The following is a 13,757-nucleotide window of genomic DNA, read 5'->3' as shown; positions in this document are numbered from 1 at the left end:
CAGGGTCCAGATAATATACGAGCCGAGAATCTTAGCACCGGCCCAAGAAGAAGGAACGAATTTGTCAGCCGACCTAGAGGAAGAGGAAGAGAAGAGCGCAACGCAAGCAGAGGCAAGAATGGCGATGGCGAGGAGGAGGGCCCTCGCGCTCGTGTCCCAGATCCTACAGAGGCGGGTTCTCCCCGCGCCGCGCTTCCTCTCGTCGGCGGCCGGCGGCGCTCTAGACCGCCTCAATTCGCCGCCCTTCGCGCGCCAGGCCGCGCACAGGAACCCCGCTCCTCCTTCCCCATGGGATCGGCTCGGAGGTTAGATTTCGCCGCTCCCCTTCTCCTTGTGTCGAATTTGGCGCTGCGAGGTTGGCATGCTAGGGAGGTCGGATTGACGGATTGGACGCGTGGAGATGTGAACTTTAGGGTCGGCTAGCGAATTAGTTTACCACGTGGTAGGTCGGTTTCTTCATCTGAGCGACGACGCGTTCGTTGGTAGCTCAGCAATGTTCTCTGATTGCTTGCATTGCATTGAGCTGAAATGGGCTCCACTTAGGCGATCTTGTTCTTGCATTAGACGACCTGATTGTTCGTGAATATGTTGGTTTCAGTGCCTTAGCTCATGTGCTCATGTTTGTTTGGTTGCAAAATTGGTGTCATGGACAGGGCAGAAGAGGACCATGTTCATCCAGACGCAGTCGACCCCCAACCCGCAGTCGCTCATGTTCCATCCTGGAAAGCCGGTTATGGAAGTTGGGAGCTCTGATTTCCCTCATGCTCGGACCGCCATGACATCTCCTTTGGCGAAGGCGCTGTTTGCGATAGAAGGTACATCATTCCTGCCGCCCTAGTCATCTACTGTGTTTGTTTTATATTTCAGCATTTCAGTTTAGGTATTTACCAGTCCTCGTGTTAATCAGTTAGTTACCGTCTTCACAACAAGCAATCTGTTGCTGTGTATTGAATTTGGGTTTAGTCCTTACATGCCCCTGCAAAGTTGAAAAACCTACCCCCACCCCCCTTTGGTATTACAAACAGGCGCTCCGTGTCTATGACATGCGAGCCTATGTGTATAGGAGGTTTACTTGTAAGGGCATATGAGGTTGTGCACTGCCCTGAATTTGAGTTGGACGAACTGATCTTTTTAGTCTTCCATGTTTGATAAACAGTATTCTTGAATGAATCAATGTTAATTATTCCTTCTGTTCAATTACTTTATAGTTTTCCTTTTCATTTTGTCGCGTTTACCTTCTGTTGTTAAACTAAAAGCCCTTTAGCTATTAAAGGGAACTATTTTGAGATGTAATTGGAAAAATGGCTTACAAACTACAGAGAGCTCTGTTCACAATTCTTACCGAATAAATTAGCAACCAAGTAAGCGTTATGGTTTGTTGGATATCCAAGCAACCATTTGGGCACGAAAGAAAAGAAAGGGGACTTGAATACAATAATTGAGGGAGATCTATTTAACGTGGGCAAAGGGCATGATAACTTCATGCAGGCAGTGAGCTGGGTTAAACTTGGAGAATAATATGCGAAAAGACACATAGTTGGAATGGTCCAAAGGGTGGAAGGAAGCTACTCCAAAAGCAAGAATCCTGATCTTATCTTGAAATCTGTTAGGCAAGACATATTTGAGCTGATGGTTCTTTGTTTTTCAAAATGTGTCAACATGATGCGGATGTGCAACTTTGTCATTGTTTAATAAGGGATATTGACTTCTTAAAAAATAGCATATCCATGCAAATGCTTCAGGCTTAGTTTGGCATTCTGTTGGCCTATAATCTCACATTTTAATATACTGTATTTTCGAACATATTAATTACTTCAGGTATATTCTTTGGAACCATAACAACAAATAAATCCTAGGATTGGTAAATGTGTAACAGTAAAGATTTCACAGCACAACATCTGAAATTGGCACCAAAATTTCTCAGTGAAATATTCCATTCGGTCATGATATTGACTGGATGCAATTTTTATGCAGGCGTTACGAGAGTATTCTTTGGATCTGATTTTGTAACTGTGACAAAATCTGACGAGACTTCATGGGATTATCTTAAGCCTGAGGTATTTGCTGCGATAATGGATTTCTACTCATCTGGACAGCCACTTTTCCTGGACTCAAATACCGCAGCTGCTATGGACACAGCAATTCATGAGGTATTCATGCACATTCTTTCTATTCGTAGTTTGTTTCTATAGCTTTGTTCTTGTGCAGCATGGTCATTTCTTGTGTCATACATTATTTCTAAACTACAATTATAAGAAAAGGACACTGTAGGCAGAACTTTTGGGCTTTTTAGTCGTATCGCTTTTTGCGGAAGTGGTCATCTAGGGTGTGAAGTATAAACGGTATTGGTTTTATGCAAGATATATGCATACAGTAACAATATAAAACATAAGTCCATGAGGGAGAAGGATACTAAGAGTTCACTAGGAAAGTACAAAACTATGGAAGATTCCAGTTGTCTTAGGAAAGATCTAGCAAGTCCAATCGTATTAGGAGAGGTCAGAGACCTAAGCACCGCATCCATGCCGTCTGGTTATCTTCAGCACGGCAGTTGTTGGTGTTGTGAATCAAGGCTCACACCATGAGCACAATACCTCTGGATAATGCTAATTTTACAAATCTATACTACGACCTAAATCCAGAATGTTCATACTGTTAAGTCTTGTGTCTGACAGGAAGATAGGTATCAGTAGCACTGACACAATATTTTTTGTTCTCTGTGGGGAAGCAAAATAACATTTGTCATCATGAATAATTGAAAACCTGTGCTTGAGATTCTAAATCTGCCATGCAACGTTTGTCTGTATCGAAGGATGATTCAGAAATAGTTGCTATGATAAAAGAACTATTGGAGACCCGCATTCGTCCGGCTGTTCAAGATGATGGTGGTGACATTGAATACCGAGGATTTGAGCCGTTAGTACCTCCCCTCTCCTGATGTTCATGCATGATGCTGATTTTAAAGAATGTTGGCTACATTGTCTCACTGTGATGCTATCCTTACAGAGAAACAGGGATAGTGAAGCTAAAAATGCAAGGTGCCTGCAGTGGCTGCCCGAGTTCATCAGTCACGTTGAAATCTGGCATAGAGAACATGCTCATGCACTATGTGCCCGAGGTAATATACAGTGCTTTGTTTCCCGCTTCTTGAAACAGCTCCCAGTGTGTGTTTATGTGTGTGTGTGTGTGTGTGTTCAGTGAAAAAGGTTGTCCATTATTTGATAGCTAGAATACTGGTTATCTGGTATTGCCTCTGTCCCTTAATACAAAACGTGTCTTATATTAAGGGACAGAGGGAGTACTATTCAAGAAATCTGTTGCCATTGTCATTTCTTCTTATGCCCAGCTTGCCTAAAAGAGTAACTTGTTCATCTTTGATCAATATATCGCCGTTGGCAGGCTTCACAAACTTCAATGTTCCATTCTTTGGCAGGTGAAAGGAGTGGAGCAAGAGTTTGATGGTGATGAGGAAGCTGAACTGGCTGGCCAGATGGAATGAGTTTTTACATTTAAATCGCAACCATGTGACATGCTGTTCAGGGAAACCATGCTACGCATGAAACGTCCCGGAGAATTTAAACCACTCTTAAAACCATAGGTTACCACTATATTTTGTGAGATAAACCAGGAGTAGCCTGGAGTTTTTGTGATGATTAGATGGTTGTAATTTTGATCAGATGTGTGCAAGAAGCAGACTATCGTACATGCTAGAGAGGCAGCAGTAGCCTAAACCAACATCGACTGCAGTAGGGCTGAATAAAGTGATAGTTGGATTGATCTTTCCTTTTGTCCAACACTTTATATGCTGAGCTTGCTAATAGCAAAGGTCATCACTTTGGCATGACAGGTGTAATTTCATGGTGGTTATTTCTGCTATGTATATGTACTTTGTAAGTTTTGCATTTGCCTCTGCAAGAATGGTTATGGCTGCAAATAAAATCTGGATTTATCAGCATCAATCCGTGTAAGGAACACAAATTTACTCTCTTGATTTGCACTGATTGAATTTGAAACGAATGAATCATTTTTATTCGATTGATCCTTATTACACGTGAAGGAGGGCAATGCTTGCTTTTTAATCACCCATCCTTCTCAATTAACAATGGAAACAAAACACATACATGAAATGAACAGAAAATGTGAAACACATGAATCAGGGGTAAAATTAAAACAAACTCTGATAGAGAGGCAGCAGACTATCATACATGGTAGAGAGGCAGCAGTAGCCTGAACCAACATCAACTGCAGTAGGGCTGAATAAAGTGACAGTTGGATTGATCTTTCCTTTTGTCCAACTCTGTATATGCTGAGCTTGTCTCTAACTAACACCAAAGGTTATCACTTTGGCATGACAGGTGTAATTTCATGGTGGTTATTTCTGCTTTGTATGTACTGTATGTTTTGCATTTGCATATGCATGAATGGTTATGGGCTGCAAATAAATTCTGGATTCATCAGCATCAATCAGCATAAGAAAAGCAAACTTCTGTCTTGATTTGCACTGATTGAATTGAAAGGAATGAATCATTTTTATTGATTGATCTTTATTACACATGAAGGAGGGCAATGCTTGCTTTTGATCACCCATCCTTCTGAATTAACAATGGAAACAAAACACTTACATGGAAATAAACAGAAAATAGGGGACACATTGAATCAGGGGTAAAATTAAAACAAACTCTGGACTAATCACAGTTGAGCCTACCAACAAACATACAGCCACTGACCAGCCTTTTCCCTCTCCGGCGCAAACATTTGCCCCAGAGCACCTTCCCTTTCGGTCTCGAATGCGACACACTGACACGATCCAAGATCTACGGCGCAGGTGGATCCAAATACAAAATCCAGCCCCCCATCACATCAACATCATCGGCCTGAAATAGACATCATTTCCCTGCTGCTCCATCCTGATAATCCATCTAAGAAATCTGTATGACTGGTTTGGAATCACTTGGTGGTCTGTTTAGGCTGCCTTGTATATCATGTATGTATGTACACGGCGCACCAATTGTGGGGGGTCGTCAGCCATGTAGTAGTGGGGGTGTAGATGAGGAGGACAAGGCCATGAGCAAGAATGCAGCCTCCTCCACCCCCATTGAGACCGTCCTTTTCTTCTTCACCACTTGGAGACTGTTGCTTTTGTTGTTGGTACTGCTGCTGCTGTCTTTTACTGCACTTGTTGCCTCTCCGTGATCTTCTTGTTGTTGTTGTTGTTGTTGCTGCTGCTGCTGCTGTTGTTGTTGTTGGTTCAGCTGCTGGTTCTGCGGCTTGTTGTCGAGACCTAGCTCTTGCCTCCTCTTCTTCCTGTATCGGATCCCGCACGCGTTGCAAAGCGTCTACGATCAAAGTGAAAAATGTTCAATACATAATTCAGAAAAAAAATGTTCAATACACATTCAGTTTTATTTTTGTCATCGGACTAGGACCACAATAAGGACCACTAACTCCATTGTTACTTTTCAGATCAGGGAAACATATCAGTTTTGCCAACGAGAAAAGAGAGATTACTGGTTGATGGGTGCATGGCTCAGTGCCAGAATGAAGTGAAAAACTATCATGGTGATAAGGATATCCCTTAAAGAATTGGCCCAACCAATAGAAAACAACCAGAGAAAAGCTGGCCCCTTTTTAAATATCCCATCTCAGACATGCCACTTGGGAATATTAGGGGGGATTGGAGGTTAGCACTGTTGCGAGGAACAGCTCACCTAACCTCCAAATGGAATCAAAACTGAGTACACACACGGATTCCTTTTTTTTTTCCTTTGCCGTGGGACTTTATCCAAAGCTCCAAGCTGCCCTGATTAGAACAATCATCACCATATCTTTTTTTAGATAAAAATCGCTGCCATATCTTATGATCTTCCTCTCCCACGCAAATACCCGGATTAAAATCGCCACCCTATCTTATGATCTTACTCTGACAAAACCAGGGACGCTAATGATTCCTAGCATAATCGCTCTAGGAACAGGTTGGACGATATAATCAAGAATCGATCACATGATCGCAGTATGAACCGCAAGAACTGTGGTGATCAGGCCATGGTTGACACCACCGATCACCTCCCCCACAAGGCCACAGCACAAACAAGAAAGAAAGGAAAAAGAGGGGAAAAGTGAGGAACTCACCCTCGGCCCCGTTGGCCCGCTGCGCCACATGGGAGTGGTGGTGGTGCGGCATTCGACGCAGCACATCCTCCCTCCCTCCGCCGCCGCCGGAGCGACCCCGATCACCTGAGGGAGACGAGGCAGAGGGCAGGAATACATCAGCAGCCACAGAGCATAAACAGATCTTTTTTTTTTTCAATTAGAAGACGGCTGGGCAGAGAGATGAACCTTGTGGTGAGACGAATCCATCGGCGGCGCTGGACGGGTGGTCTGCTCGGCGGTGATCTTGGTCGGAGATGAGGGTGTCGTGCTGGGTTTGCTCTGCTCTCTTGAGGAAGCGTATGTGGGAGGGGAGAGAGTAGTTGGGGTGGGAGGGGAGAGGAGAAGAGATAGCAACCAAGGCTAGGCTGCAAGTTTTGTATTTGATCTCTGGCTAGGCTGCAAGTTGGTAGGGTACTTGTACAAGTTCCCTCCTTATCTTCTAGCCCCGGTATTAATATGTTCTTAGTCTCCTTATCCGTTGCTAGCAACAAGGGCGAAAACGGAGCGAAAAGTACCCCCATTTCGGGTAAATATGAAGCGGACGGTCTCGTTGCGGATTACGCCGGAGCAAAAATGGATCCTCCACATTTTTTGCCGAGCATGAAAACATGTGGTTTTATGACGAATAAGTTCAATACAAGCCCGTTTAAAGTTGCTATAATTACTTTCATATTGATATTTGTTGCTAACATTGTAGCGACAGAGTGGAAAGGTCCATCAGATTCAGAATGGAGAACACACATTGTATAGTAGCTCGCTGCCCATATTGCTATAATTGCTTTCATATTGAAATTTGTTGATAACATCGTAGCAACAACATAGTTGAACCTTCCATCAAATTCCGAGGATAAAAGTCCATCATAAACATCCAATCCTAGCATGGAAATTTTGTTACATAATATTGGAGCAGAAATAAATGCTCAGCCTTTCTTTTTGTAGGAGTGACGAAACATGTGGTTTGATTATATGTATAAGGTCATATGTGTTGTGGCTAGACCGTTATCTACTTTGCTCACCGCTTTCTGTCCCTCCGTATCTGCTGGTGCTGGTGTTAATGCGTGTTAATGCGTTTCCATCTCTTTATTTTGTTATTGTTCATAGTAGGGCTAACATCAAACTCATAGCTACCTATTTTTCAAATAAAATTTTATTATCTAGTTTGATAATCGATGTTTGTCCCTCCTTATCTGCTGCTGATGTTGTTGTTAATGTGTTCCATCTTTTTGCTTATTGTTATTATTGCTAGTACGACAAAAATTGAACTCATAGTTCCATGTTTTTCAAATAAAAATCACTATCTAGTTTGCTCACCGCCTTTTGCTCCTCCTTATCTGCTGACGTTAGTGATAATGTGGTCCGGTCTCTTTTCTTTCTTTTTGTTGCTACTAACACGAAACTTGAACTCATAGTTCCCTGATTTTAAACCCTTCGATTTAACTGATATGTTATTTTAGATACTACCTATACCAAAATATGAGATGCTTTGGTAGGCTAAACTAGTCTACAAAAATGTCTTATATTTTGATATGGATGGAGTAGTTTTTAAGCCTATCCTTTGCATGACATGATCTTGTAACCTTAAATCCATGTTCCTTACAATCCTAGCATGATTAGGAGTCGCTTCATCTATAGCTATGACCGAACATTAAGTCATAGGGTATACATAATATGTTGTGTATTTGCGCCCACTCGGAAGCAATTCAGCGTGATGAAATACTAACTAAATTATGGAGTATGGCGCGGCGAGAGGTATGAAATACAGGCCCAAACAGAGAGAAACAACCACAAAAGTTCCCCGAGGAGGATCTTAATGTCAGCCATGACGTCTCGGGGGATGATTCCCCGAGCAGACGGGGCATGCGTCGGTCGGAGAAGCTGGCCTTGCAGCGCACTCCACCGACCAGGCATTAAATGCCTGGCAGTTTACCTGGTGTAGCCCGGCGCAGGGCTACGTCTAGGGTCATCATCACGACGCCCCGAGGGGCGTGTGACAAGACGGAATGTTGGCGCCGCGTAAAGTGGGAGGAGGACGATGCGGCGCATCACGTCGGGGAAGGCACTTGAGCACCTGACACTTTGCAGCGTCAGCTCATCTACTATCATGTGTCAAGAGCAAGTGCACTAGATGGACCGATTATCATTTTGTATATTACCTATTACCTTGTAATTATTTACAGACCAAGTGTGGTATCCCCTAGCCTCTATATAAGAGGGGACCGTGGTCCAAATAGGGACAAGCAAGAATAAACTCACACACAGCATCCCATCCACCTTCAAGCAAGACTAGAAGAAAGGAAGAGAGAGAGGAGAGAGTTAGGAGTGCTCGGGCACTTTAGTTAGTACCCCGACCACCACTGGTCTCCCCCTGACCACTTCTTTTGTAACACTTGAGCACATGTATTCCTCCTATTATATCAAATACCAACATGGCGTAGCGGTTTACCCCAAGATGGCGTCATGAACCTGTATAAAATCCCTCGTTTCCTCGTTCCTCTGTGTGCCTTTGGAAGTTGATTGACTAGGCGTTTTAGCCCCTGGCCGAACTCACAAATATAGGGTATCCTTAATCCCTTGTGCCAGGAGAAAGCACTCCGACATCTGGCACACCAGGTAAGGGGCCAAAGTCGAGTTTGTCAGTCCGACCCGTGGCCATGGCGGAAAAGGACGAAGTCCCGGTCGGCCCTAGGTCTTGGCAAGAAGGGACATCCAAAAGGGAAAAGTGCGGCTTGCCCATAGCAAAACAAAATGACTCCTTCCAAAGCCTTGGGAAAGGCAAACCACCTATTGAGGCACCCGCCAATCCCGATAGACGAATCCTTGTCTTTAACCCCATGGGTTAAGGGATTGACCGACATGATCGGGGTAGCCGGAGCCTCAACAAGGAAAATAGGTTGTAGATCCCGTTGTTGCCCCCGATGGGTGAGGCTGGACGAGTTGGAACCAGCGGGAAGAATGCTTGAGGAGGGTATTGCCCTCCATCAAAGGCTAACCTTCCAGGGGAATCTCTGATCCCCAAAAAGAAAGATGCGCCCTAATCTTCCGGATACATGGTGAAGATAAGTGCGGTCTACAGGAGGCTTCAAAAAGAATTAAGGAATAGCAAGAAGGAAGACATCAGGATGGCGGGAAAAATCCCAAGCCGCCGGCCACCCTCACATCGCAAGAACCCCGGTACTGCCCCCCCTGATGTTCCCAACGACGGATAGAGTTAGTGTTAGCGCAAGGATCCTAGGAGATACCCTAGGATGAGCACAGAAGAACCAAATCAACCTAAGTTTTCTTGCACTTTGTACTTTCATCTTTTTAATAAAGAGTTTCAAAGGATCGGTTTGCATATGCATTTATCATACTTTTCCTGACTATTAAATAAGGCATTATTTGGGTAAACGGTTGACCCCCGATAAGTGTTGGCTCAAAAAATAGAGTACCCCAGGCCAGGGATCCATGCGCACCTGAAGATGAAAACATCATGGGCAGCGTGTTACATCTCTCTAAGGTAACTCGAGCCTGTCTCGAGGCCATAGGACCTGGTGCCTACAGGCACATGAGGACCTCGGGGTGGCGCACACAGGGCTCGGGGCTCCCCGGGTGCACTGACCTCGGGAGCACCTTGTAATATGGGGAAACAAGTATGATACGCGTAAAAGTAGGCTGGCCTATGAAATATCATGCGTTGTTAAAAACAGAGAAACCATAATAAACTTGTGCCATGTAGGAAAATCTGAACCAGGTTCCATCACAAAGGCACAAAGGCACAAAGGCCTCAAATCAAATATCTTTTCATGAAAAGGCGCCACGCGCCCAAATTCTCTCCTCAACATTCCCCTCGTTCCGTGTTCCCCATGGGCAGCATTGATACGTCTCCATCGTGTCTACTTTTCCTAACGCCTTTACTCTTGTTTTGGACTCTAATTTGCATGATTTGAATGAAACTAACCCGGACTGATGCTGTTTTCAGCGGAACTACCATGGTGTTGTTTTTGTGCAGAAATAAAAGTTCTCGAAACGAAACTTTTTGGAGATTTTTTATGGAATAAAAGAAAAATACTGGAGCCAAGAACCACTGGAGGGGGAGGGGTCCCTGGGGGAGCACAACCCACCAGGGTGCACCCCCCTCCTGGTGTGCCCAGGTGGGTTGTGCCCACCTGGTGGCCCCGCTGACCCTATCTCCGACGCTATAAAATCCTATTTTCGAAGAAAAAAATTAAGGAGAAAAATTATCGCATTTCACGAGATGGAGCTACTGCTGCCTCCTGGTCTTCATCGGGAGGCTAGATCTGGAGTCCGTTTGGGGCTCTAGAGAGGGGAATCTTTGATCTTCGTCATCACCAACCCTTCTCCATCGCCAATTCCATGATATTCCCCATCGAGAGTGAGTAATTCCTTCGTAGGCTCGCTGGTCGGTGAGGAAGTTGGATGAGATTCATCATATAATCAAGTTAGTTTTGTTAGGGCTTGATCCCTAGTATCCATTATGTTCTGAGATTTATGTTGTTATGACTTTTCCATGCTTAATGCTTGTCACTTTGGGCCCGGGTGCCATGATTTCAGATCTGAACCATTTATGTTATCACAATTATATCTATGTTCTAGATCCGATCTTGCAAGTTATAGTCACCTATTACGTGTTATGATCCGCAAACCCTGGAGTGACAGTATTCGGGATACTTTCCGGTGATGACCGTAATTTGAGGAGTTCATGTATTCACTATGTGTTAATGCTTTGTTCCGGTTCTCTATTAAAAGGAGGCCTTAATATCCCTTAGTTTCCCTGTGGACCCCGCTACCACGGGAGGGTAGGACAAAAGATGTCATGTAAGTTCTTTCCATAAGCACGTATGACTATTTATGGAATACATGCCTACATTATATCTGAACTGGAGCTAGTGTCGTGTCACCCTAGGTTATGACTGTTATATGATGAATAATCATCCAACGAATTCACCGATCCAATGCCTACGAGTTTGTCACATACTGTTCTTGCTAAGTTACTATTGCTATTGCTACTGTTACACTTGCTACAAAATCATTGCTATCACTGTTACCATTACTACTACTGTTGCTACTACCATCCAAACTATCATACTACTGTGTTACTAATCATATTGCTGCACATAATTAATCCCCAGGTGTGGTTGAATTGACAACTCAGCTGCTAATACTTGCAATTATTTTTTGGCTCCCCTTGTGTCGAATCTATAAATTTGGGTTGAATACTCTACCTTCGAAAACTATTGCGATCCCCTATACTTGTGGGTTATCAAGACCTTTTTCTGGCACTGTTGCCGGGGAGCATAGATATTGAGTCATTTGGGATTATTATCAATCTATCATTATGAAGAATCTGAAGGATACCAAGACTAATTTTTCCCCTCTAAGACGAGGGGAGGTAAGGAACTGCCATCTAGCTCTGCACTTGATTTGAGTAGACTTGCAACCCCACCACATGTTATTAATCCTGATAGGTCGCAAGCTATTGATGATGTTGTTGGGGAACGCGGTAATTTCAAAAAAAATCCTACGATCACGCAAGATCTATCTAGGTGATGCATAGCAACGAGAGGGGATAGTGTGTCCACGTACCCTCGTAGACCTAAAGCGGAAGTTTTTCAATAACGCGGTTGATGTAGTCGAACTTCTTCGCGATCCAACCGATTACGTATGGTAGCTCCACGTTCAGCACACATTCAGCTCGATGACGCCCTCGTGCTCTTGATCCAGTCGAGGACGAGGGTGAGTTCAGCACAACAGTGTGGCGACGGTGATGATGATGTTACCGGCGCAGGGCTTTGCCTAAGCACTACGATGGTATGATCGAGGTGTGTAACTGTGGAGGGGGGCACCGCACACGGTTGGGAGAGAAACTTGTGTGTTCTAGGGTGCCCCCTGCCCCCGTATATAAAGGAGCAAGGGGAGGCCGCCTGACCCTCCTAGGGTGCGCCCCACAAGGGGAGTCCTACTAGGACTACTAGTCCTAGTAGGATTCCACCAAGAAGGAGAGAGGGGGAAGGAAGGAGAGGGAGAGGGAGAAGGAAAGGGGGGGCGCCACCCCCCTTCCCTAGTCCAATTCGGACCCAAGGGGGAGGGGGCGCAGCCTGACCTGGCCGCCCTATTTCTCTCCACCAAGGCCCATGTGGCCCATTACTTCCCCCGGGGGGTTCCGGTAACCCTCTGGCACTCCGGTTTTATCCGAAACTTTTTCGGAACACTTCTGGTGTCCGAATATAGTTGTCCAATATATCAATCTTTATGTATCGACCATTTCGAGACTCCTCATGACGTCTGTGATCTCATCCGGGACTCCAAACAAACTTCGGTCATCAAAAACACATAACTCATAATACATATCGGCATCGAACGTTAAACGTGCAGACCCTACGGGTTCGAGAACTATGTAGACATGACCGAGACACATCTCCGGTCAATAACCAATAGCGGAACCTGGATGCTGATATTGGCTCCTACATATTTTACGAAGATCTTTATCGGTCAAACCGCATAACAACATACATTGTTCCCTTTGTCATCGGTATGTTACTTGCCCGACATTCGATCGTCGGTATCATCATACCTAGTTCAATCTCGTTAACGGCAAGTCTCTTTACTCATTCCATAATACTTCATCCCGCAACTAACTCATTAGTCACATTGCTTGGAAGGCTTATAGTGATGAGCATTACCGAGAGGGCCCAAAGATACCTCTTCGAAACACGGAGTGACAAATCCTAATCTCGATCTATGCCAACCCACGAAAACCTTCGGAGACACCTATAGAGCACCTTTATAATCACCCTTTTACATTGTAAAATTTGGTAGCACACAAAGTGTTCCTCCGGTATTCGGGAGTTGCATAATCTCACAGTCTGAGGAACATGTATAAGTCAAGAAGAAAGCAGTAGCAATGAAACTGTAACGATCATAATGCTAAGCTAACAGATGGGTCATGTCCATCACATCATTCTCCTAATGATGTGATCCCGTTCGATCAGTCACCAGGAAGGACCTGGGAAAGAAAAGAGACCTGAACAGAAATAGAAAAAGAAAAAGTATGCGGGTCCAGGAGCAGTTGAGCCGTACTATGGACCACGATCTAGCTGTGCCTCTGTCTATGCCCATGGTATTTTAAGTACGTAGTTATGTACGCACGGTACGAATGTCGCTGCTTGGTCGGGACTGGGACGGAGGCTGGATTGCTAGTCGAGCTCTTGACAAGCTGGACTGTTCTGCTGCAGGGTAGTTCGAACTCGTTTGACAGTGTCCGGGAGCTTGGTAGCCAAATTAAGGTTCTGCCTGAAATGGCCGCTCTGTACTTCTGCTGCAAGGGCCGCAGTGTGCTCTTCGGTACGGAGGGAGCGTTCCGTGTTTCCATTGACTGTTATGACACGACGTGGTCCGGGCATTTTGAGCTTGAGATAAGCATAGTGCGGCACCGCATTGAATCAAGCGAATGCGGTTCGTCCAAGCAGTGCGTGATAGCCACTGCGGAAGGGGACGATATCGAAGATCAATTCTTCGCTTCGGAAATTGTCCGAGGATCTGAAGACCACTTCTAGTGTGATTGAGCCCGTGCAGCAGGCCTCTACACCCGGTATGATACCTTTAAAGGT

The 13,757-nt window shown here is 44.8% G+C and overlaps 2 protein-coding genes across 2 annotated transcripts; one reads left to right on the top strand and one right to left on the bottom strand.

Moving 5' to 3' along the window:
* Positions 1–59: 59 nt before the first annotated feature.
* LOC123113549 (nifU-like protein 4, mitochondrial) lies at positions 60–3,858 on the top strand. The gene is made up of 6 exons (XM_044534825.1): positions 60–305; positions 654–815; positions 1,975–2,150; positions 2,813–2,916; positions 3,007–3,118; positions 3,434–3,858. Exons 1-6 carry the CDS (start codon positions 119–121, stop codon positions 3,497–3,499), a joined length of 807 nt encoding a protein of 268 aa, XP_044390760.1. The 5' UTR covers positions 60–118; the 3' UTR covers positions 3,500–3,858.
* Positions 3,859–4,510: 652 nt separating this feature from the next.
* LOC123113531 (GATA transcription factor 17) lies at positions 4,511–6,578 on the bottom strand. Its single transcript, XM_044534807.1, has 3 exons — positions 6,337–6,578; positions 6,130–6,234; positions 4,511–5,336 (listed from the first exon to the last, which is right to left on the bottom strand). The coding sequence occupies exons 1-3, from the start codon at positions 6,355–6,357 to the stop codon at positions 5,022–5,024; spliced, it is 441 nt and encodes a 146-aa protein (XP_044390742.1). The 5' UTR covers positions 6,358–6,578; the 3' UTR covers positions 4,511–5,021.
* Between the last annotated feature and the right edge of the window lie 7,179 nt (positions 6,579–13,757).

The sequence above is a fragment of the Triticum aestivum genome, chromosome 1B, assembly GCF_018294505.1.
Source record: "Triticum aestivum cultivar Chinese Spring chromosome 1B, IWGSC CS RefSeq v2.1, whole genome shotgun sequence".
Classification (NCBI taxonomy): domain Eukaryota; kingdom Viridiplantae; phylum Streptophyta; class Magnoliopsida; order Poales; family Poaceae; genus Triticum; species Triticum aestivum.
Note: the sequence above shows the minus strand (reverse complement) of the source record. Positions and strands in the feature narration are given on the sequence as shown.